At 34.1% G+C, this 25,219-nt stretch overlaps 1 protein-coding gene across 1 annotated transcript; it reads left to right on the forward strand.

The window, feature by feature from the left end:
• On the forward strand, positions 1-24,138 carry LOC132696367 (protein commissureless 2 homolog). Its single transcript, XM_060661152.1, has 2 exons — positions 1-330; positions 20,885-24,138. The coding sequence occupies exons 1-2, from the start codon at positions 81-83 to the stop codon at positions 21,190-21,192; spliced, it is 558 nt and encodes a 185-aa protein (XP_060517135.1). The 5' UTR covers positions 1-80; the 3' UTR covers positions 21,193-24,138.
• The last annotated feature ends 1,081 nt before the right edge of the window (positions 24,139-25,219 follow it).

Below are 25,219 nucleotides of genomic sequence, written 5' to 3' on the forward strand. Positions count from 1 at the left end.
AACATCGCGGTCGGCTGCGTGGCCCGATTACGCGTGCGTTTGAATTGTCGCGGCGGGAAATTCGAAACCCCACATACGGAATGGAAGACGGTATTTGGGACGTCACTTTACCCCCGATCGCGGTCAACGAGCTCGAATTTAACATTACGGATTTTGCGGTTTTGCAAGTCAATGAAAACCAGGAAGTCAGTGCCGTCGCTGATCCGGCCTACGAACAGTTTTTAGCCGACGTCTGGGTCGGTATAGTGCTGACTCTGATGGTGCTCAGTTGCGTGTGTTTCATGTGCACTTGTCTGATTTATCACAAGTTCCAGGAGTGGAAAAGTCGAGGTAAAACTAATAAAACAAACCCCACCTTCAAACTTGAGTTTATACATTTGTTTTTTCGAAGGGAGTATTCTATAGTTCGCTTGTGCTATTCATTATTATTTTATATATTATATTATTTATTTATTATTCTATTTTTTGAATAGATTATTAAACAAAACTAAGCATATGGAACTTCCTTGGCAGTATAAAAATTAATTTTATTTAAGTTGTCACAACCAAAAACGGGATGAGTTTGATTTGATAAAACCGCTAAATCAGAATTTGAAAATGTCTAATAAGTAGTTATATTATAACAAATTAAAGATAAATATTGACAAATCTAAATACAAGTTGTTTGAATATAAAAAATTAACAAATATATGTTGAAATAAAAATTGATGATATAGATTTACAATTTATTTGTTATCGGAGTCACTTACTGAGGAAACTATGTAAATTGCATTTCCGTTATTTAGTACCTATTAGGGAAACGTAATAGAACTACACTTAACAAAATGCTCGATATTCTGTTTAACCATTACATACTTACTACAGACCGATTATATCTTGAGGACATTAAGTCTGATTCCCCCCCACTCAACATCGATTCTGAACACATTCGATTTGCAAATGTCGACTAATGTAGCGAGACTATTATTATTACAATAATTAGCATAAATAACAATTGCTAAAAATGTCTATCTTGGACCTCTTGACAAAAGAACATCTGATTAGAGAATTCTTCTCTAACATTATTCACGCACATAATTCGATGATTCAGTGAGCAGAATAGCCACACTCTCGGACCTCGGCGACCAATCCACCTATCCGGATAAGTTACATCCATAATTTCTTACATAGTTATGCACTGTTAAGAGATTTAAAAATATGTTCACTAATTCCTAGTAATGCCTCTTAATTTTCAGTTTCAATTAATTCAAAATTTTTGTTAATAAAAATACAAAAATATTAGATAAGTCTAGTGCTTCAAATCCTAGTACGGTTTCCGTAATTGAAAGGTTTGTGATAAACGACATTATCGGAGGTACTCACATAGTTTGGTATTATGACAAAAACATATTTATACTACGCCTATAAAGTCAGTTAAATTAAGAAAGAAGTTAGACTAAAAAGAAATGTTCGAGAAGTCGTTTGAAAAAAATAGTTCAATGAATTAAACATTTCCTCTTAGGAAATATCAGACAAATTAATGCAAAGAGGTAAGAATTATATTTTTAAGCTAGCAAGTATTAGAACTTACTTAAGTTTGATTTTGCTTACTTATTGAAACAGGTACGACATCGACATTTGAACATCTTCCAAATACCGACAAATTTTAACAATCTTAAGTTAGTTAATATTTATACCGAGAGTGGTACAGTGCTTAGATGTGGACTCGTACCTAGAGTTCGAAGCTTTCCGAAACCATTTTAAAATAAAGTTTTAAGCATATTAGTTAAAAATACATTAAATTAAATTAAATTTGTGGCTAAGAAAAACTGACCAAAAGCAATTCCTTGACTAATTAAATTCGTAATACCTAGACAATTAGTACTAATAATTCGACTAACACCACCAATTCCTCTGCTATGGTCACTAATTGTACTAATTGTATCCTAAAATTCCTTACCCCTCGAGATAATGTATACTTTGAAATAAAAAAAGTTTAAAAAAGGTTTGAATTTTTGTTGTTTTTTATTTCGTTAATTGTTTATTTGTGGTTGCCGTCATTAAAGGGGAAACCCCCTTACGCAAATAACATATGCGAAAAAATACAGATTGCTGCCACGCTCTTTACCCTTCATTAATTTGTGTATGTAATTCGAAGTTTAATGCAATTAATTGGTTAATGATTTTAACAGGAACGATTCAACATTGCAATTCATTCTAAATTAGTTTTCAATTAAATACGCTCCATAAAATTTGTGTAAACCGTAATTATTAATTATTTGTTAGTATTGCAAAATTTGTCTCTCGCAAATGATCGAAAAGTTTGTTATTTACAATTTCAATTTGCTTAAAATCAAAATGGCGTACATTGCCAAAGAAAATCTTAACCGTCATTTAATTATTCTAGACATGAAAAGTATTCGTTTAAATCAGATGTGGTATAATATTAAAAAAAAATTAAATAAATACTTTAAATTAAGCCACTGCAAATCAAGCAATGGAAACAAATTTTTTATTTTTTAGAAAAAGCGATTTTGAAAATATCGTTTCGAAATTTCGTAATTGTTAAATCGGTCTACTTTATCCGAGACGAATAACAAATGCAGCGAAGCTTAGGCAATAAGCGCGTAGTATAATGCGCTTATCACGAAATGAAGAAATTCGAAATAGTTGCGTCACGAAAGTAAAAATAAACAACGCGTCTCGAGAAACGTTAAAACACCGTAATAACGCAAATGAAAAATAAAAACACCATAATTTTCCGGAAGAGTAAACATCGTGGCTCATTTTTCCCGTAATGTTAAAACGCTCGAAACAAAAGACCATTAAAATGTCAACCTTAATTTCACAAAAATTGCATCCTATTGTTTGCTAAATGTCGTTGCTCCTCAGTTTTACGTTAAAATAAAATACAAATAGTAATAAAATAATGCTTAGCTTGCCAGGCTTCATTCAGGGAATATTGTGTTTGATAGACAACATGTCTGTATGAATTCTACGACTTAAACATGAGCGTGCAGATTGTTTTTGCGTGAATACAATTTTCGATAGTCCGGAAAATTATGTTTGTTTTTCAAAAATTTCATTGCTGGGTGCTATAGGTGTATCAAAGTTAAACAATAAAATTGAAAAACGAATAATGTTCTTTAAATCAAATAAAAATCAAAACGCCTAGGAGTGTAGAAATACCAAAAATGTTTAATGTTGCTATAGCTTCCGAGTAGATCTGACAACACTTGCGAAAATTATTATTTACCACAAATGTTTATGTTGTTGACATTTTATAATGGTGTAAACTCTATGGATCTGGAGGATTGTGGGCCATTCCACAGCGTTCCCATAAGAAGGCAACCTTCTTTTTTTATTATTTAACTCTTTAATAACTGCTGACCAAAAAACTTTCCTTTCCATCACTCGTCAAGAGTGTGGAAATATTTATCAATCGTAATAAAAAAACTGTGATGGGTATGATATCTGTCTGTTGAAGAAAACTGGATTGTATTTTTAAAAAATCGGTACATTTCTGGAATAACCAAAATGTATATCAACTTATTAAGCGAGCGCAGTTTGAAGAAAGTTATTTCACTAAATATTCCAATATCGTGGCTTCCTAGATCCCCTGACCTTTCCCCCTGGGATTTTTTTAGAAATATCAACAGAAATATACTTGCTAGGGTTGTACGAAAAACAGTGATCAAATGCTAAAAATGTCTCGATGTAAATGGACGTCATTTTGCAAATCTGTAAATTATTAACTAATAATGATTAAGACTTAACTTTACAAAGTGTGATAAAATCTTTTGTGCACTTCCAATACGTCCGCCATAAGAAAAATGAAAGTTAAGGCTGCTTGTGAAGCAACCAAAAGACAATTGAGACACGTCGAACTCGCTATCTTACTCGTCGTAAAAGGCCCTCTAAATAATGTCACATTTTGACAGATGTCAATTTAACCGTTTCGGATTTATTGACGAAAAACGAAATTCGTCATTTTGGTGTAGCAGGGGAGATATCTGTATGGAGACGCGAATCCATGACACACTGTATATATTTTTTATTTACTAAAAACATTTGATAATGGTGAAAACTCTATGGACTTGGAGGATTGTGGACCCTCGACATATGCATCTCGAAATTAAATATAAAATTGACTAACGACTAAATTTTTTATTATGTGTATGAAAACAATGTAGAAAGCTATTAACAAAAAACAATTTTTTGTAGGATCTGAGTCGGTAGATAATAATATTATTTTTAAAAATTCAATGTTGCTATTACTTTCGGGTATATTTGACAACGTTGAATCTGCGAAAATCTTTTTGGAATACAGATTACAGTCCATATTAAAGATTCCATTTCTTAGTTCCTCATAACTTCTTATAGGACACTCAATTAAAATATTTTCTTAAGATATGTTTATATTTACCCCACTGGTTGGTTTGAAAACAATAATATTTATAAATTGTCCCACAAATATGTGCGTTTTTGATAAACAAAAATTTAGTTGGCGTACACAAATTGTCGCGTATATATACGAGACAAGGTTAACTATTTTTTTATGTACATTTTTTCAGCTCAATTTATAAGCCACGTCTTACGATTAAATAAGTAACATATTAGGTTTTTTAATCTCGTTTCGTGAGTTCTTCGCCTCTTTTCTATTCTTTGTCCCTGTCACTGAAAAAAAACAACACCTAATAGTTCAAATAAAAAATTGAAGAAATATTCCCAAAATTGGGAAGAAACAAATTTTAAACTATACTAATTACTAATTAATTATCCCGCATAGTATAGCTCCTACCCCCAAAAAAAAGTTTTGACGCCGCCACTCGCAGTTTAGAACTCGTAGTAAAACCATTTCGTGGGTCAAAAATTATAATATGTTTTCCAAGAACTACTTAAATTTTAAATTATGCAGATAATCTTTAAGTAAACAAGTTCCATCCGCAATTGGAAATTTGAATAATTTTATATTGCGCCATCTTGATACGAATCGACAAATATTATTTATAGGTGATTCTAAATAGACCACACGTTTTATTGATGTAGTGTGCTAATAAAATAACTCGAAGTGTACAAACAATGAACGCGGTCGAGTTGTATTTTCTTAAATTTAAATCTGTAATTGGAAATGCTTGTAGTAATGTTAAACTTAAATGTACTGCGATTCAACGAACTAAATTTATTTCGATTATATTGGCTATACGAATGAATTAGGCTTTGAGAGTTTTCTGTCTTGAGTGCATCAAATTTACTTTCACTTTGTTCCCAGGCCAATAGAAAGTGTTAATCACTAGATATGTTTGAATTATTATCAACGAAGTCGAAATAATAGGCGAAACGTCGAAAATAATCTCAAAAATAATAAAAAAATGTTTTTTTTTATTTGTTAGCAATTCATAGGAACATCGAATTTCGAATCAGAACAGTGTCTCAAATTTTACAGGTGTTACTAATCTTTTAACATCAGATGGAAAATGCAGGAAAATTGCTAAAAGTCCTTGCGCACTTGTACACAAAGTGTACAGGGTGTCCCAGGTCCAAGATTTACAAGTTAGCGTCAAGGTCCTCTAAAAGTCCAGCTTTTGCCAGTAACATTTTGTTTAAATTGTTGTTGAATATTCATAACATATATTTCAAAGGAGTTAAGTTGAATAAATGTTCAAACTGAGACAAATTTTTGCTGAGATTTAAACAAATAAATTTGAAATTGAAATACATTATTTTCGAATTCAAGTTACTTTTATTTCAAATTTGATACGTATGGAACATTTCAATTTGTGGCCGTATTGTTTTCGAGGTTAGGAGTTAATCCATATTACGTTAGTAAATGCAAGAAAATTTTTTCATTGCAAATATGAAAACATTAAATTAATAGTATACTAGAAAACTGGTGTGATGAACTTCATTTTAGTCACCAGTTTGTTTAGTGTTGGCTAGTGACGGAAGAAATTGAACTAGTGACTGAAAAACAATAAGAAAGATGAAAAAAGTGTCCTCGCGGAGATGAAACCAAACAGCAGAACAAGTGAAAAAAATTCTTTATTTATAAACATAAAAGAAAATTTCAGACCGAGAATGGTGATCCCACTGAAGTTGTACGAGAACACTCTCATTACAGATGAAACTGGAATCTCTTTCCGAAATGACTTAATGTTAACGATCAGAACAATAACAACACAACAGTGGAAAAAACTACTCTTGAAGAAATAATTAAATTGAGTGAACGTCAAAAAACAACAAAGATCCGGGCACATGGATCAACTGCAATTAAATCAATATGGGAGAAAAAGAGCTGTCAGAAATGTTGAACCGAATGACACCTTTAGCGAAATTTGCAAAGTTCAAGGGGAGATAGGAATACGCACTAAACAATCCAAAGTTCAGCTATATATGTCCGATAGTGATGTACGGATGCAAACGTGGACAATGCAAAGGCTAGTGAACTTAAACTTTGTGTTTTCAAGAGAAAAGTGCTTAAAAATCTGGATGGCATCGCACAACAAACAATGAACTTCGTGAACTGTAGGAAGACCCAGTTGGGCAGGACATGTAAGACAACTAGAGGAGCGAGGGATTAACTTAGCCTGGCAAATTAATCCGCACGGGCGAAAACGTTTCGAAAGACGCCAGCCGAGATGGAGGAATAATATTGGCAATGACCTTAGAATCATCCGTGACCTAGACGGTTGTACAGCTACGGAGTAAGTTTGATTTTTGGATACCGTGTCTTCACTGAATGACACGTGTGAGTAGAAAAAAATATTAAGAAAGCGCCAACGCGCTTTTCTAGGACAGATCTCGATCACGGGCCACAGTAACTCTAAATTTGCCCCTAGTGGTCTCCCAACATCGTAAAACCGCAATATATCGGAAAAACATATAATAACTATAATCGGTGGCGGTTCTAGATAATGTGAAAACATTATGAAACGGAAAATTTCATTGTTGCATTGGGAATTCGGATTGTTAACCGAGTTTTTCTCGCATACCTATATAAGCCAAAGCATTCGTTTCGAATTATTCCGTACTATTTAGCTAATTAGAATGTTTCATTGTTGACGGCGGTATCCTAGCCGCCGGAAAATAAATATTAATTATTACTAGTCTATAAAAAAATGTGACGTGAATCATCACACATATATTTTATCAGCCCCGAGGGCAATTAAATGATGCACGACAATATCAAACAGAAAAACCTGCTCTCGTTTGATACAATAATTTTCCTGTTTACACACCTTCTCGTTATCGTCGTCGATGTTTGCATTTCTTTGATTTAATTAATTAAATATTGGATTATCAAGCGGTATCTGGGACACGGAACAATTAGTTCTATATGGGGTGATTTAATATGAGCTTTCATTACCTATTGAACAGAACTATTGCAGACTATTTTTCTACCCAATACTTACTTTATGGGGATTTGTTCATTCACGAGGCAATTTGATGACCTTGTAGATTCGATGTTCGCCGTTTCATTTGACACGCTCTTGCTACAACCCAACAATGGTACTTTGTAAACTCTACTTTTAAGATAGGCCTATGGAAAAAGTTTAAGAGTGGTAAAATAATATTATATCATCTGCTGCGTGGCCTCATCTCAGTGAAGCCCCATGTTTCCGAATAGTTCCATGCGTGAATAGATAGATAGATAGATAATTTATTCACAAAGTCTAGTATGAATGCTGTAGAAAGCATTGGCCGACAGGAATTTCGTGACGTGTTTTTTAAATTGCTTTGTTGAAAATTTTTTACTCTTGGAGGAAGCAAATTATAATAGTATGGTCCTGCGTCATTTAGGGACTTTTTATAATATTGCAACATGTGCGGTAAACGGCATTTGACTCACGAGTTTATTTGACGCGAGCGGAGCAAGTGTTTAATAAACGATTGACTTCGTGTTGCATAATATACTTTTTCTACGACCGTTAGTTTTTGGGTACAGTTCCACAAAACATCCTATTGCCCGCAAACCCGTGCGGTAAAATCCCGGAAGTGTCCGAAGTGGCTCGGATCCATGGGAAACGAAACTGACGTCGTAAAGTGACGCTTCCCGCACGCTAGATCGGTGTGCAATTAGGCATTTTACAGACGGGAGCAGAAAAAATATACTATTAAGTTTTGGTATGAATATTTATTGCAATTTTCTCTAGTTATGTTTATATAACGAATTGCATTACTTTTGACGGGGTTTTGGAAGTATGTCACCAGGAAATGCGCACCCTATAAGGGGATGCGCTTTTTTTGCCCTCATTAATTTTGCCAACGCCAAGCTTACAAAGCCGTGGTTGACGATAATATAAAACTTGATATTTTACAAGAATATATATTACGCGGAGATCCAAATTGAATCAACAATTCCATTGTCACGGCCAAGGTTCCAGAAAAAACTAATCTTGCAGCATAGAATAAGATACCACTTATATCGTAAAAATGGATACTTTGTAGTAAATAGAATAAAGGAGGTTTGTTTCTTAGAATTTTATAAGAAGTTTATGAATTTACACTTTTTTTTATGGAATTTTGAGTTTCAAGTAAAGAAGCGGAAATCCTCATTATTTAAATTTCTTATACAAAGCGTTAACTTGCAAACTAAAGGAGGTTTTGTTAAAGTTTGCAAGAATTTACACTTTCTTTATGCAATTTCTTAAGAAAATTGAAAATTATTCTGGTAAAAAAGTGGAAATTCATATTCTTTTCATATTTGTAAAAAAAGGTGACAACTTCAAAAATAAAGCAGGTTGTTTCGTATAATTTTCGTAGAAATGGGTAAACACAAACCTTACGAAGTTCTCACATTCTTACAACATTTGCAAGTATTCGCCCTTTTTTTACGAAATTTTCTAAGCAAATTGCAAATTTTTAAGTTTTTCGAAAAAAATGCAATTTTTCACAAACTTGTCATAATTAAAATTCATAAAATTTTGTTAAATTTGATACAAAAATTATGAAATCATGTTTTTTACCAAGAACTAACCAAAATTAAAATTAAAATTGGAAAATTTATAAAAATAGTGTGAATATGAAAAAGGTGTGCTGTGCTTACGTTTTAGTACGTAATATCCAGGAATAACGTGTAATAATTCTAGAGTACGTATGCGGAATGATTTGTTAACTACTTTTTAAGATGATGTTTATCTCTATATACGTAGTTTAATTAGCAAAATGGCATCCGAAAACCAAAAAATAACGCGAAATGATTACCTACGCACACAATTACGTATTCGCCAAGGTAAACGCTGCGTAGTTAAAGCAAAACCAGCATTGTGACGCGAAAAAATTTGCTCGAATATAGGTGTCGCGATTTTGTTTATCCGCTTCATTCGCGGTAAACGATTATTAGCTTTCGCGCCAACGTTTACGTTAAATTGTTGATTTATTTTCCGTAAATATCGTCGTATGACGTACATATATTTCGATAAAAACCAACCCCGTATTATAATAACGAACTTTTTCCAGCTCGTTTTTAGACGCCGCCTCATACGCGACTATCGCTGCACAATAGCCAATTATTTTCGTCAAACCGTAAAACGAAATTATCCCGCGAAGAAAAAATAATAATTTAAAGTTCTAGGACGTTCTTTTATTCGTCAGAGCGACATAACAATGGCCAGCGGATTTCTTATTGTGCCGCTTGCCATTGACCCTGTTCTACTGATATAATAAAAAGAGGAACTTTGCATCTATTACGGCAAATTGATTTGCGAACTGTCACGTTTCAATGCTATCTGCGATTCGTTTAATAACTTTTTCTCCGTTACGACTTCCTTATTGCCTGTAGCGAGGCGCAGTGGTTTATGGGTAATGGCCATTTCCATGGCGATGTTTTTTTTTTGGTTCTAAACTGGACCAGGCGCTGATATGGTGTAATCCCGTAAGGGTATATTTCTAAGCAATTTTAGGGTTATAAGATCTATTAACGAGGTTTTTTTCAAATATTTTCCTGCCAGAGCAAAATTCTTGTTAAAAGCGCATTGATGCATGCATTGATTATTTTGCGTTGCATTAAGTTAGTGGATAGGTCGAGGTGGCCCAGTAAATTTGCCAGTTCAGTCACCCAACTTAAATTATTTGGCAACCCCGCCTTTGGAGCAATTTTTCCGAAATACCCCTATACCCCTTCCCTATCACATAATATAATTTTTCTACTACCGTCTGCAAAATATCCAATAACACACCGATCTAACGTGCGGAAGCGTCACTTTACCACGTCAGTCTCGTTTCCCACGGATGCGAGCCACATTTCCGGGATTTCACCGCACGAGTTTGGGAGCAATCGGATGTTTTCGGAGATATTTCCCATACGTTCAATTTTGACGTTTGTCAATTCTGTCACCCATGTCAGTAAATGTATTATTGTTGTTTTGCGAAAATGTACCCAAAAACTAACGGTCCTAGAAAAAGTGTAGTATGCAACACGTTCGGTAAACTTTTTAAGTCACTGGTTTATTAAACACTCGCACCGCTGCGCTCCGCTCGTGTCAAATAAACTCGTGAGTCAAATGCCGTTGCACTTGTTGCATAATATACTATTTCCGCGATTTGAAATCCAACATTATATCAAATAATAATAATATAAACCGTTAAAATATAATACAACTTTGTTCTTAGGTTTGAAGTTTTTTTCTATGCAAATTTTTTATTCGCTGTTTTTTCGGAAATGCGTTATTGAATTTAAATCAGTAGCGATTCCACAGCAGTGTGGAGCAAATCAACCGACTTATTTCTTCATTTTCTTCAATATAAAGCATGTCATAACATGACTAGTGCTCTCCTGCACACCACTTCTTTATGCTGCCATTGCTGTTTTTTAGCCGGTTTCGTCTTAATCAATTGACTGGTTATTTGACCACTTCTTAATTGACTAGTAATTTTTTTTTAAATAACGTCTTGCAATTGTAAAATTTATTTATGTTAAATATTCTATGTTTTTTACAATAAATTGTTATGCGTTTGTGTTTCAAGAATGTCTGAATACGATGCGTAGCGATTCTGACAATCCCATAATAATATCCACTCAATTTTGGTCCCAGAAGGACGCGACGGCGACGTAACGCAGAATATAGATAAATCTAAATAAATAAATACAAATTTCATGGTATTTTTAAAATTCTTTCGGTCAATTGACTGGTCACTTGACACAGAAAAATTTGCCCGGTCAAATTCACAACCCTAGTCCAGGTAAGAGAATCGCGTTGTTTTACAATGTCCTATAGTTCCCTCTCGACATGACATCTTTGCATAACTTCCATATCTTTTGTATGTCCGGCCCAGGGAATACCCAAGAGGCGACGATGGGTCGATATTTCAAAGGTTCAAGGTTTTCTTCGCGTACAAAATATTTAAATTTTCTTTTTCTCAGCAATCAACCATAAACCGGATTGACTTCTTCATCGCAAAGTTCTATCGTTGCTTCTTGAACTATTTTTCCACTTAGCTTTTTCTATAGTTCTATTAAAAAGTGGTGGAACTTAATGGTTTTTATTATAAAATTTTTTATACTAAACACATGTTTACACTTTCAGTCTTCATCTTTCGTGAATTCGATTTTATTTATATTTTTCATCGATGTTAAACCTACGAGTTTCTGAAAACTGACGCCTTACGTCTATTTTCCAATACAAATTGTAAATTATTTAGCACTAAAAAAAATGCTAATTTTATCTGTCCAATTTTTTGCTATTTGGTGAAAATATTATGATGAAAAATGCATGCTCAAGGCTTCAGATACATTAACAATAAAAATAAATAAAACCCATGTTTTGTGACTGTGGGTCTTTTGAACCGGCCTACTGACCACTCGGTATTGTAAGACAGGCACTTTTTAATTCAAAATATAGTTGCAAACGTGTTCTACTCTGATTTAAAATAAGAGTAACATTTGATTTTATATGGTTCCACAAATGTTCTATGATTGACTATACAATAATACGGACGAAGACAGTATGCCCCAAAAATCACACACATATTGTATTTGAATGTGTGTCTGTATATATGAATGTAATAGTTTCAAAGGTTGGCCTTTCTTGTAACTGACCATTAATTTTGGAACCAAGCTAGAGTCCTTAATCTTCTTCCCAGGCAACAGACAAACAGCCAGCAGTTTGATATAAATCCCTTTTCTGATCAAGCGTGAATTATGGTGATGCGCTTCCCTTTATTTGAAGATGTTTTTGGTAAGTTCGCAATCTATACCAGCATCATTTTGACATAAGTATTGCAACAAATTAAGAAATTCCAAAGATTGGAACTAATTGAAACATTCATGAAGCTTTATGCTTTGAGTGTTATTTTATCGGTAGATTATGCTAGTTCAATGTCTTGCTAAAAATAATTCGTAGCGGCATTTTCCATTCTCCAAAGGGAAACATTAACGTTTTTCATAATGTCATCAATAAATTGTAGGGGACCCAGCCTCCTCACATGAAAAGCAAGCCCGCAAGACTCACTCCTTTAGTGTAGGTCTTACATATTTCCATCGGATTTAAATTATAACGTATCTCATCACTGAAAAGTACCTTTATCCAGTCAATAGCAGTTCAGTTATATGTCTTTATGCGAGTGCAATCCTAGCTGCTCTCTCTTTGAATAGTCCTACACGAAATGTTCACGTAAGGGTATTTCGTTTATGTAAATGTGTTTTATCAAACTGTTTTTCTTTCTTTGACTTAGGAATAGTATTTGCATTATTTCTTTTATTAAAATATGAGATTATCCTTGAAATTGTATGGATATTAATGGAAACGAGTTTTACCCCGTCTTGAAAAGCTCTTAAAATGTGTGTTTTTAATTCTTTGGACACAGCCCTTCTTTCCCGATTTTATTTTCTAAACTGGTGTTAACAAAACAGTAAGTTGCAAACAAAATGTAATAAACTGTTTAAATTGCAATTCTTTTGGCCCTCAAAAAAACAGCAACTACTTGTCAGACTATAGAATCAAAATGGTTTACCACCAGAGTTTTCTTTTGTCGGATATGATCATAGACAACTCGAAAAAAAATGTTATAGGAACAATCTATTTTTGATAAAGAGAATGTTTTTCCTTGTTATAATATTTTATTCAATGTTTAGGCGTTTTTTTTCTTTCATTCAGTAATTCATTGTAAACTTTTGTTGAGGATATTGGCGTTTTTGTAAGTAGCTTCTTTGTAGGTATTTATTAAACATTCATAGAAATTTTACACAGCGAAGAGGGCCCATGGCTTGCTTACACATTTGTCTCCATTTGATTTTATACTTCTATAAAGCGTGCTAGTTCTGCACTTTCATTTCCTTCTGGCCATTTTAAACAGCTTGAATCAATTTTGTCCGCGATCCACCTCTACCCCTTCTTCCAGTTATCCTTCCGCTCAGGGTCTGCTTAGGAGGACGTTCATCTCCCAGTCTTGCTACATGTCCCAGCCACCTTAATCCTTGAGCTCTTGCAACGTTTGTTATGGATGGTTCTCCATAGAGCTCTTTAAGCTCCATACTAGTCCTTCTTAGCCACTGATCCTCTCCCTTCTTCCATCTTTCCACCAAATTTTCGTCTCAATACTTTGCTTTCAATTATTTCTAATGCCTCTCTTTTGTTGAGCTTCCATACTTCACATCCATACAAGACAGTAGGCCTAAATCATCGTTTTGTACACTCTTTTTTGAGACTCTTTGATACGTTCCTTGTTCTTAATATGTGCTATCCTTTCTTAAATTTCATGCTTTTCCTCACAATCTGATGTTAGTATCTTACTTATGAATAATTATTTACTTTTTGAGGGAGGGTCCGTCAAAAGTCATGGGGATATACTTTGAGATAAACTTTACTTGCCATGTTATTTCTTCGTCACAGATCACTGAAAACCGCGACCACCGTAACTCGGAAAATCGATTAACGCCAAAGACCATTTTCGGCCTATGGCGATAATCGAAATTTTTTGGTGGCAGAAAAAAAAAGTATTATGCAACACGTAAATCACGCGGCCTGTTTATTCGCGGTGAGTGTATTTCGTACAAAACGTCGCGTCGCCACCTTTCACGGTCTACCGCTCAACCTTCAACACCAGAATGAAAGCTAAACGCTCGATTGACAAAATTGTAGCGAATCACTCCCAAATCTTCCATTGATGGTTGGTGACGCATTTACCCTTGAGTTTTTACTTGCTTTTCGAGCGATTGTGTTTGGTATTCTTATACCGCAACTAGTCTAGAAAAAGATAGTTTTAACCGATGGATTTTCTTTTTTTTTTCAACGGCAGCCATGTAAAACCCGCAATACGTCACTTCCGGTAAACTTGAGTCACAAAACCGACGACCTACCCACCAACCAAAAATGGTTGCTTTTCTGTTATTTACTGGTGAATCTTAGATATACTACAAAATACATTAAATTACGGTTTGTTATTGTTTATTCAGCACTAATAGATTATAATAGAATAATCAGAGAATAAATGCATTGTGAATACAGCTATTAAATAAATTAAATAGCAAAACAAAATAAACTTTAGATCAATAACAAGTCAAAAATTATAACTGGAATACTTAATCAATAAATAAATAGAAGAAACATAAAAATTAGTAATGATTGAAATTGTTAACTAAATTAGTCTATTGGAAAGTATGGAGAATCTAACGTAGGGCTGTGCTAAATGGAACAAAAAAGTCAATTTGGTAGTGATCATTAGCTGATATGGAAATAAAAGTATTAAACCTATAGTTAGTTATGGCGCACTGTAATGTGAACCTAACCTAACCAGTAGCTCCACATCATTATAATTATCAAGAATGTTCAGTTTATATGCTACTACTTTCAGTAATATAAGGTTCTTAATGCTGAAATATTGCTGAAGTCTTGGGTACTTCTCATAAGTGATCGAAAAATAGAGACCTGCATCCAATGAGACTCCAACATCGTTAATAAGGGAAACTTGGTCGAGGAAGTGTGGATCAATTTTGTAATTGAATTTAATAGTAGCTTTACAACCACAAAATATTGCAGTTTGTCCCAATCAACAGGAGATATTATATTATAAAGCTCATTTTGTCAAAAAATAGATGAAAACCTTGAAAAGGAGTGGACCGAGATGTGATCCCTGAGGCACCCAAGATGTGACATGTATAATCTGTCTTCCACCAGACAAGTAGCTTGTGCAATAACATGGTGAGAGCAACTCTAACAAAATACTTGGAGAAATCAGTGTAAATCGTATCTATTTTTCTTTTTTTTTAAACACCGATGTTCACACATACTTAACTCGGTATTCATTGAAAACTGGATAAGATCTGGTGACATTTTGATAAAATACAGCTGAAAAAGAATACATTCAAACTGAAAACCGCGGAATTGACGAAATATCAACAGCCACGTTGTTCTTGCACGCCATAACGTACAGGGTGGCCCGTTTAAGAGGGGACTATACCTTATCTCGAAATCTACGGCGGTTACAAAAAAAATAAATACAAAAGTTGTTTCTATTAAAATGACCTTTATTTTTTTTCCTAATCATTACATTTTTATATACAGGGTAGTAAAACAAAGTTACATTTTCTTAAATAGAACACCCTACATGTTCTTGCATTTTTGGATGGTTCATTCAAAGACAAATTCAACGATATATACGAGTATGGGTCTGTGATGCACCGTTTCGAACTTATTAGCCATCATCTTCAGAATTCAGGTTATGTTTAAACGATCATTGTCGGGTTGCTGATTAACTTTTTTAAACTTTTTTCCCTATATTATTTTTACGAAAATAATGCTTTTCTTTAGGCAACGATCAAATTTAAAATATTTTCTTAAAATAAGCGGTTTTACCAATTTTCGCATAGGCATAGATTTTCGAATAGCCACTTTAATAGCAATTTCAATGATATGCAAGGACCACCCAAAAATGCAACAAAATGTCGGGTGTTCTATTTGAAAAGATGTAACTTTGTTTTAGCACCCTGTATATAAAAAAAATAACGATTATCAAAATAAAAAAAAAGTTCATTTTAATAGAAACAACTTTTGTATTTATTTTTTTTTTGTAACCCACGTAGGTTTCGAGATAATGTATGGACCTCTCTTAAACGGGCCACCCTGTACATGGCCATATTGAATGTCTCTCTAGTGATTGCATATTATTTAAAAGTATTTTAGTTCAGTATTGATAATAGCAAAGATGGTGTACATCCTCGAACAAGGTAATCTCATAGAATTCGCAAAAGATTAATTTTGTTATTATTATTTATTTATTTATTTTGTTGAGAATTCTTTTTGAAAATGTGACTTGAACGGTTAGTTTAAGAGATCGATATTTTAAAGGAATAAGTCAGATGAAACACTTGTAATTCCCGTGGCAAACATTCAAGGATTTCGTCGCTGGTAACGACCAAATTTAAGCATCTCTTGCAATAAAAACGGCCCCATAAATGCATCGTTATGACACTGACTGTAAAAGAAAATGGCAACTGAAGGTCCCCATAATATTCCATTTGCGGTGCTATATGTTTAACGACCATCCTGTATATAAAAACAGTTATGTAACTGTGATTGCTTCCGTATATCCGAATGAAACAATGCCTTTCGTAACGGATGGGTTCTTGGGTACCTCTTGAAATCGAATGCTTTGTACGCGGATGTACATAGAAAGATAATTAGTGAACATTACGGTTTAAGGAGGAGGAGGAGGATCAGTCACTTCAGTTTCATACCGTTGGAGAAATTTGGTTTCCCAAATCTACACTCTTAAACGTTAATACTTATTAATTTCTATCTCAAAGGTTTGTATCAGCAAATGATGGTGATTGCTATTTAAAACAGACAAGCAAAATAATACTTAGTGTAGTTTTCCGCGATAATTTTTTTTTGATAAGCCCTCTTTGGCTCTTTCTGGAATTTAGCCAATACTTGTCCAGTTAGAGACACTTTAAAGACTTTTTATATAAACTATTGTAAGTGAGTTAGAATTCTTATATTGATTGAGCTTTAATCTGGATCTCGGTAGAAAATATCTCCTTGCGGAAATCATTATTTACACTTTTTTTTATTGAAAGCAAAATAATATAACTGTTGCAACTTTTTGAATATTTTTAGTATATAGTATATTACATGCATTACAAGTAATATTACATGCCAAACATACTCGTATATTTGCCACGAGCGGAGAGTAGCGGAGCGAGTGCTCAATAAACTAGTGACTTAAAAAGTTTACTAAATGTGTTGCATACTATACTTTTTCAACGACCATGCCTTTTTTAATTTTTGGAGGTAGGGCAAAGGGACAAGTTGTAATATCTTATTAGTGTAGGATCGAGCGTTCATGTTTCTATCTGAAAAAACTATATGTGATCTGTTTCCAAATGTTATAACACTTCATTCATGCTCCATGCAAAATTGTAGTTCGTATCTTTCTCTAGGTTTCATTGTTAAGTTTACTATAAAATTTATAGTATATTTTATTAATAGGAAAGAACCCAGAAATAATAATAATTCTCAAAAGTACGCATTTGGAAAAAGTTCCTATAGTTTCTTTATTTTCCAAAATTTCGATTTTTTTAGTATTTCTTTGGGTGATTCCCCCATTTAAGATGCAGATGTCATTAGGTGAAATTAGTTGTCGATGGACTTGGAATTTTTCTTACTTTCTTTTCATTTTGTGTTATTTACTTTTATTCTTTAGGAAAGTTTTTTTTGAAATGGTGCATTGCGTCTTAGAAGCATATGCTAAATTTTGAAAACTGATTGCATTTTGACACTTAATCCCCTTAAAAAAATTTCAGAAATAAAAAACGTAAATAAGTAATGTATAGTTTTGAGAATCACTCTGTATAGATAAAAAACAATGATTATTTTTTCATATTTAAACTTATTTTAAAAATGGACCACAGAATAATTTGATTATTTTAAATGGAACCGCATATTATTTCCATTTTGGATTTTTGAGAAAATTTTATTAGTTTGTTCGTAGGATATGTCAAATATCTTGATTAATTAAAAAATTTATTAAAAGAACAAAAACTTGAAATATATACAAAACTAACGTTTTTTAGCATTGGTTTTAACATGTTTTTGATTTTATTTATCTCGGAGAAATTAGGAGACTCTAGAACTCACCACTTAGATCACGGATTTCTTTAGAATTTCACCTCTGAAAAGCAAATTTTGATAGACGTTTATGCCCTATTCGAAAGCACAAAAATATCAATTAACACTTTGGCATTTTTAAGTTTTCCATTTGATGATGTTTGGCAGGCACTGAAAGATAATTTGGTCTTAAGAAATATAATGTATAACTTAATTAGCACATGAAATTATCACAGGAAAATTTAGAATGTCAATGTAAGACATAAAAAAATGGAACACAAGAAACGTGATATACAAAATGAAGGTAAACCTAATCATTACAATAATTGCTTCTATATGACAACATACACCTAATAAATTATTGCATTATTCATGTAATGAAGCTTTAATGTACGTCTGGATTTAAACTAATAAGTAAAGTAAAGCGTACACTAACCCTTTTTAAAATCGGGTAATCTGGATGGCCAGCTCTAGATTTTTTGTTGCAGTAAATAAAGACAAGAACACAATTTGGTCAAAAACAATGCTAACTACAAACAAGATTGGGTTTTTATTGACTTTTTATACCGTTTAAAATAGGTATAGGGAAAGGGGGAAGGCATAGCCAAACCTTTGAAAATTTTTAATTCGTTGATAAATTTTGAAATTTGAAATTTGTGTTTTGGCCTGAGCCCTTCACTCATGTGCTACTACGTAATAGTAGGCAAAGTTTTGGTTTTCCAGTTAGGGTGGAGTTGTACCTCGCACTTTGTACACCTTGTTTCGTAAAGATACCCGAATTGATTGGTACTGTGCAGTTAAATAAAACTGATAAACACTGAGCCGACTATAAGTACTGCCGAACTGGCGACAACCCCAGTTGTTTTTTTATTTTTATTTCTCCAATAGATAAAAAGTAGTTGACGTATGTAAGCGAAATCTTTAATAAATTATTATCATAAACCATATTTTATATCTAAATTATAAAGGATGTTCGGTTACGCAACAAAATTTTGTATAAATTTGTTCTCGTTCATCGAATCCTGTAGTTCTTGGTTGCTCCTTGAATGTTTACCCAGTTCGTAAAGTAATGATCATGCCCTGACTTACCCAAAATTCCTTGTGCAGGATGTAACGGGTTGAAGGAACTGCAAAGTACGGGTTCTAATTTTCCGAATTCGTAATCGATACGTACGGAATTCTAAAACTCCCAAAAGTAGAAAATATTAGACTCCCGACGTATACTTCAGGTCACAGCAACGACCGATCGCTTAGTGGTGTAGGCAGGTAAAAATTAATGGAAAAAAAGGAAATATCTCCCCGAAGTAAAGAATGGAAAATAAATAGACAAAGTACAATTGAGTTTTTGTTTCACTGTCAAGGCATGTTTATACGCGATTAATTAATATTTCAGCAATATTTAAATTATATCCCTAAACCAAAGCAATTCCTAAATTAAATAACAAGAATTGGAAAAAATCATTAATTTCTGTGCACCCAGAAACCATTAATAAAGACGTTAAACTTAAGAAAGAGAGGAAAAAAATACAAATGGAGAAATGGAAACAGATCAAAGGAATTTCCATCTTATACAGTTGCCAAAGATTTATTCTAATCTGATTACAACTGCTTAAGTGGCTATAACATGATTAATTTAAATGAAGCGTCATATTTTTTTCTTGGAGACGCTATGGAAACGCTACCTTGATAATACTCTTGTTATTTAGTCTCATAATGAAAAATCCCTCCGAGATTTTCCTAACCATATAACCCTTACATATATTTTACCATAGAATTACAAACTAATACGCAGAGACACCGATACCTTAATGTATTGTCACATCACCATCCTACTCAAATCGGGTATCAACTCTCTTGTTTACAGACCCATAAAACTATCCCAACTAGTCACCAGTCACTGAAGCTAGAATTAAAACACCTAACACCTGCTATTCTCTCAAATCATTTCCACATTGGAGATATTAAGCTTTTCATTAAAAAATACACTTCACCACAACCCCTCAAAACAAATGGGTTCGAAATTAACTCCGCTGTGGCCCTTCCTTAAGTACAAAACATTACTGACCGCACATCATATAACTTTCAAACCTGATTTATGGCTTGTTCAAAAATCTCCCACGATCTTCGATTCATCAAAGTCAAAATCCGTTTGACAAACCGGGAGTTTACAGCATTCAGCCAGGCTAAAACAACATGAAATAGCCTTAAGACTACCACAATGAAACTCATCAGGAGTTGCTGAGTATAATCATAAAACTCAAAATCAAATTTTATTCGACCAAACTAAAATTGCTGCATGTAATCAATTCTTCAACCAAAGAAAAATCCAAGAATGAACCGAAATCTTTAAACAATGTCAACAGTAACTTGGATCTTTATCTTTCACCAATATGGGAATGAGTCATGTTCATGTCTTTCATTTACATCCGCCTTCCTCAATCAAATAAAAAACTAGTTTCAGTAAAGCTACGAAGAAGCCAACAGGATAAGTTATGAAACGTCATCGTTTCATCAACAACTGATGCAGGAGGATAAATTTTCCAGGATATTTACTTATGGGTCTTCGCGTTTTCCAAGAAATTATGGTTTTTGGCGCCATCTGGTGTTTTCTAAATAAAACTTTTATCGTATCTCGTTGAGTATGGAATTTAAAAATGTCAGATAATTTATAAAGGCGGCCAGCTTTGTCCTATTTCGGTATAGTGGTATAAAGATACCTCTACAAATATTAGAACGTTATGATTTCAGCTAGAAATTGACCCACCCTGTACGCGCGTCGGTTTTTCCAGCGCGTATTTTGCACTCCCTCTCGAAGAGACCTTCCGCGTGCAAAAAAATAATGTTTTTTCCTGTCGTTACAGTTACGCCGACGACGAGGCCTACTTCGACCAACGTGGAAGCCGGCAGTGCCGAGTCGGAACTGCCCAGTTACACCATCGCTTCCGGTCTGCCCACGTACGAGGAGGCCCTGGAACAGTTGAAGAAGGTCAAGGAACTGCAGCAGGATAAAGGCGGCGGCGTCAAACCAAACGCGGCCGAAATAAACGAGAATCGGCGACCACACGAGAACGGCGACACCGCTACTACGACTGCGACGCTGTCCGTGTTCAATCTGTTTCAGATTTACAACAAGGGGACGAACGGGCGTAGGTTTTCGAAGTCTACGTGATGGAACGGGAGTATGGGCGTCCTTGGACGCGGAAACATGACGAGTTAAATGTACGTGCCATATAGGTGCTTGCGTTACGTGCACGTTTTGTGCTTTTGTGCGGTGCACTGAATTGGAAAATACTATTCGAAGGCTACGATTCTCCAAGTACTTAATTTTTACTCCCTTAATGTGAAAAAGACTGTCGATATACATGTTGGTTGGAAAAGTTAGTCTGGAAGGCAGATGCAATTTTGTACCTCACATTAACAGATGTGTTTCACATTGTTCGCGTTAACTGAATGTAGGTGATCGCAATTTTCTTGTTCATGTTCGCGAATTTGTAAGAATATTCTTTAACTCTTGTAGAATTATCACAATCCTAACAAAAAACTATATAAAACACCCGTGAAATATATGTTTTTTTAATTACAAAGATAGATGCTAATAGATATTGCCTGTCCACGGTACATTCGACTTAAGATTGATGCTGATGTAAACATTTGAAAATTGGAAGTTTAGATTCTCTCTGATTAGTAAGGGAATACTTCCATTATACGGGGTTCAATATTAAAAAAATACGGCTTGTCGGAAATAGTATATTATGCAAGTGCGGTAAACGGCATTTGACGCACGAGTTTTTAATAAACGAGTGAGTTAAAAAGTTTACCGAACGTGTTTCATACTATACCTTTTCTACGACCGTTAGTTTTTGGGTACATTTTCGCAAAACAACACGAATATGTTCACTGACATGACCGTTAGAATTGACAAACGTCAAAATTCAAAGCGTTGGAAATATCTCCGAAAATATCCGATTGTTCCCAAATCCGTGCGGTAAAATCCCGGAAATGTCCGAAGTGGCTCGGATTCGTGGGAAACGAAACTGACGTGGTAAAGCGACGCTTCTCGCACGCTAGATCGGTGTGTAATAGAGGGGAGTAGAAAAAAATCATTACTTTACTAGACTACATATCTGCAATAAAGCTGATAGTGGTCTGTTGCATCAGACTATGTCTTACGAACAAGAGGGAGATAATTGTTTTCGTTATTTGTTTGGATTTAATTCAGCTTCGATGTAATCTTTTTGTTGAGTAGCCTTGCAGAGATTCTATATTAAGTTTTTCGAAGTACATGCGTGCTTTTGTTATTTTAAAATACCTCTTGGAGACGGCGCTTGCATACTACAAGACGATGATCCATCTTTACGCTTGCCTGGGTGAATTCCTTTATTTGGGATTTTATGGTCAATTGTTGAGTTTTAGTTTCTTGTGCTCTTTTTTTGTTAATTCGTAGTTCATTTTGTGCGCATACAGTAATACAAGTCTCCCATTTTGAATAGTTTTGGATTCTGTAAGATGTTGCAGTTTATAAAAGCTACCGGACCCCAGGCATATACACGCTAATAAAGTATATTCTTTCATTGTCTATTTTAAGGCAGGCGATCAATATATTCGCATTAACAATTAACAACAACACAATCTTCAAATATTTTATGAAGTAATATTCCTAGCTCCGCCTATTTGTGACATATCTTTCCCGTTGTAAAACAAAATGAAGTTTTGGTAAATCGAATTTCCAGATCTTTTCTTTTTCAGCTCAGTTATTGCGCATATGCATTTTCTTTCTTTTTTTTTTTTGCACGACGAATCTCCAGTCGAGCGTTGGCGCATGTTTTTTTAATCAGCCTGTATAATGAATTATGATAAAAGTCCATAACCCTTTTTAAACGCTCATTAGTTGCGCATAATGGGCACCACATTGCTACACATAATTATTTACCAACATGATAATTATGTGACGACCGAGTAGGCATTAAACATATAAACTAAAACTTCGTAGTTAATCATTTGTGATAGTTACGATGAATTTTCTGTCGTTGAAATTTGTGCAAATAGTTTCAAGGTATTTTCACATTTTGACGAGAATTTTAAAATAAAATTACCACTTTTTCCAATCTACTGGGAATAGTGGGAAGATGAATGAATCGGAATTTTTACTGCATATGGATTAGGCATCTATTTAAGTTGACTGTGGCTTTTATATATTTAGTCAATGACTTATCAACGAGAGTTCAAAATAAGAGATACATTGGAATGTCGACAAACTGGTGCAAACATTCGTCCTATAATGTAGCTTCTTTAAACTACCTCTAGAGGTGTCGAGTTTTAAGTAAGGACTAAAATGTCTTCCATCATTGATTAATTATAGCATATTATTTGTAAAGTTCGTTTCACAAGGGTTGTCCAACGACTGCCATCTTTTTAGTTTGTATAAGACAGTTAAAGAAGGCTAGGCATTTGATAACGTAAGCAAGGACCTTCGTGAAATGAACTGTAGGTATATCGAATGACTTGAATCTGACTTTTGAGAGTCTTGGTGCGCAGATGCTTTTAAATATTAAGATTTCTGTGTTCCGTAAGCAAATAGCATTTTTTCCGTCACGATTGAGGAGTTGTCCTATTTGCGACACCAGAATCGCGGGGCTTATTTTTGAAACACGCCCGGTGCACTTTATCCGTAATTGTTTTTAACGTAAAAAAATGCCGAGAAAAATAAATAGGTTTAGCGCGCTGCCCGCGCGATTGGTTTCGAGTAATTCAATTATATTATTCTGCAACTCTGGCGTTTGAGGCAATCCTTTTAGCCAACTGGCGAATGGAGAAATAACTATTTCTGCCTCGCGCAGAAACGGCTGATGTAAAGCAAAGAAAAAAATTGGCCGAGGTAAATTTCCGTGGTCAGTACGTCATTTTTATTTTCGATGGGCGATACGCTAAAAATATCCTGTATTAAAAAAAGGCTGTGTTAGGTTAATGGTTAACGACATTTTCATAATCATGCAAAATGTACTTAGTAGGTTAAGGCACTTATTTATAAAAACGTGATAATTAGGATTAGGTAGGATGCGAATATTTTACGGGCCAATTTGTATATATTTATTAATCCAACAATCAATAAAATTCAATTCGCAAGTTGAGGTTTTCTTTTCGCATATGGTGTCCACGTGGCACGTTTTAGCAGATATTTGTTACGCCAAGCCGTTTGGACAATGATACTATTAATAAATGCCGATAATTTTCACAGGCATATACTTAATCTTCAAGTCGAAGTCTATTCTTAACACCTTTCGTCAGATACAAAAAAGGATTCAACTGGGTGCGATGAAATACCCTGTTCATTAATAAAACGTGTTATAGATTTTATAGTTCAACTTGTTCCTTTTTTGATTAATCTGTCTTTTTTAGAAGGTGTATTTCCCTCAGCCTTAAAACACTCCATTGTTGTGCCTATACACAAGAAGAACAATACTCATTTAATTTCTAATTACTGTCCAAAGTATTCGGAAAGTGTTTTTACGTGCGGCCCGATCCATTTCTGAAGAAGGAGCAATTCTTCTCGAATTCTCAGTTTGGTTTTCGCAATGGATCATTTACTCAAGACTGTTTAGTTTCTTTATATAATCAAATAGTTTCGAACCTAAATCAGAATAATAAAACATTATTTATCTTCTTTGATTTCAAGCGAGCTTTTGATGTGCTTGATATAAATTTGTCGTTGAATAAGTTAAACAATTGCGGTATACGGGGGAATAGTTACGCCTGGATTGAGTCATTTTTGAAGGGTCGTGACCAAGAGTTGTGCTTAGAAGTGATACTTCTGTGATTAGATGCTCATCTAAAGAACTCACAAGCGGTGTCCCACAGGGAAGCATACTGGGACCTATATTATTTATAATATTTATTAATGATATATCTGATTATTTCCCAGACAATTATGTTTCCTTATATGCAGATGATACTGCTGTGGCAGTGTCATCTCAGAGGCTGCAATATCTCAAGTTCTTGGCCACTAGGGCAGTAAGTGGTATGACTCGATATTGTGAGCATAACGGTATTTGTTTGAACGGGACAAAGACTGATATCATGTTGTTCTCGGGATTAGAGCTTATTGGTTAGAATGCACTGCAAATCGATTAATCAGACTAACGTTGTCAAGTATTTGGGTTGTTTCATAGACAGTAATTTGTCCTGGACAGGTTAAATTG

Source organism: Cylas formicarius, unplaced genomic scaffold, assembly GCF_029955315.1.
Source record: "Cylas formicarius isolate icCylForm1 unplaced genomic scaffold, icCylForm1.1 PGA_scaffold_1__22_contigs__length_36826433, whole genome shotgun sequence".
NCBI lineage: Eukaryota > Metazoa > Arthropoda > Insecta > Coleoptera > Brentidae > Cylas > Cylas formicarius.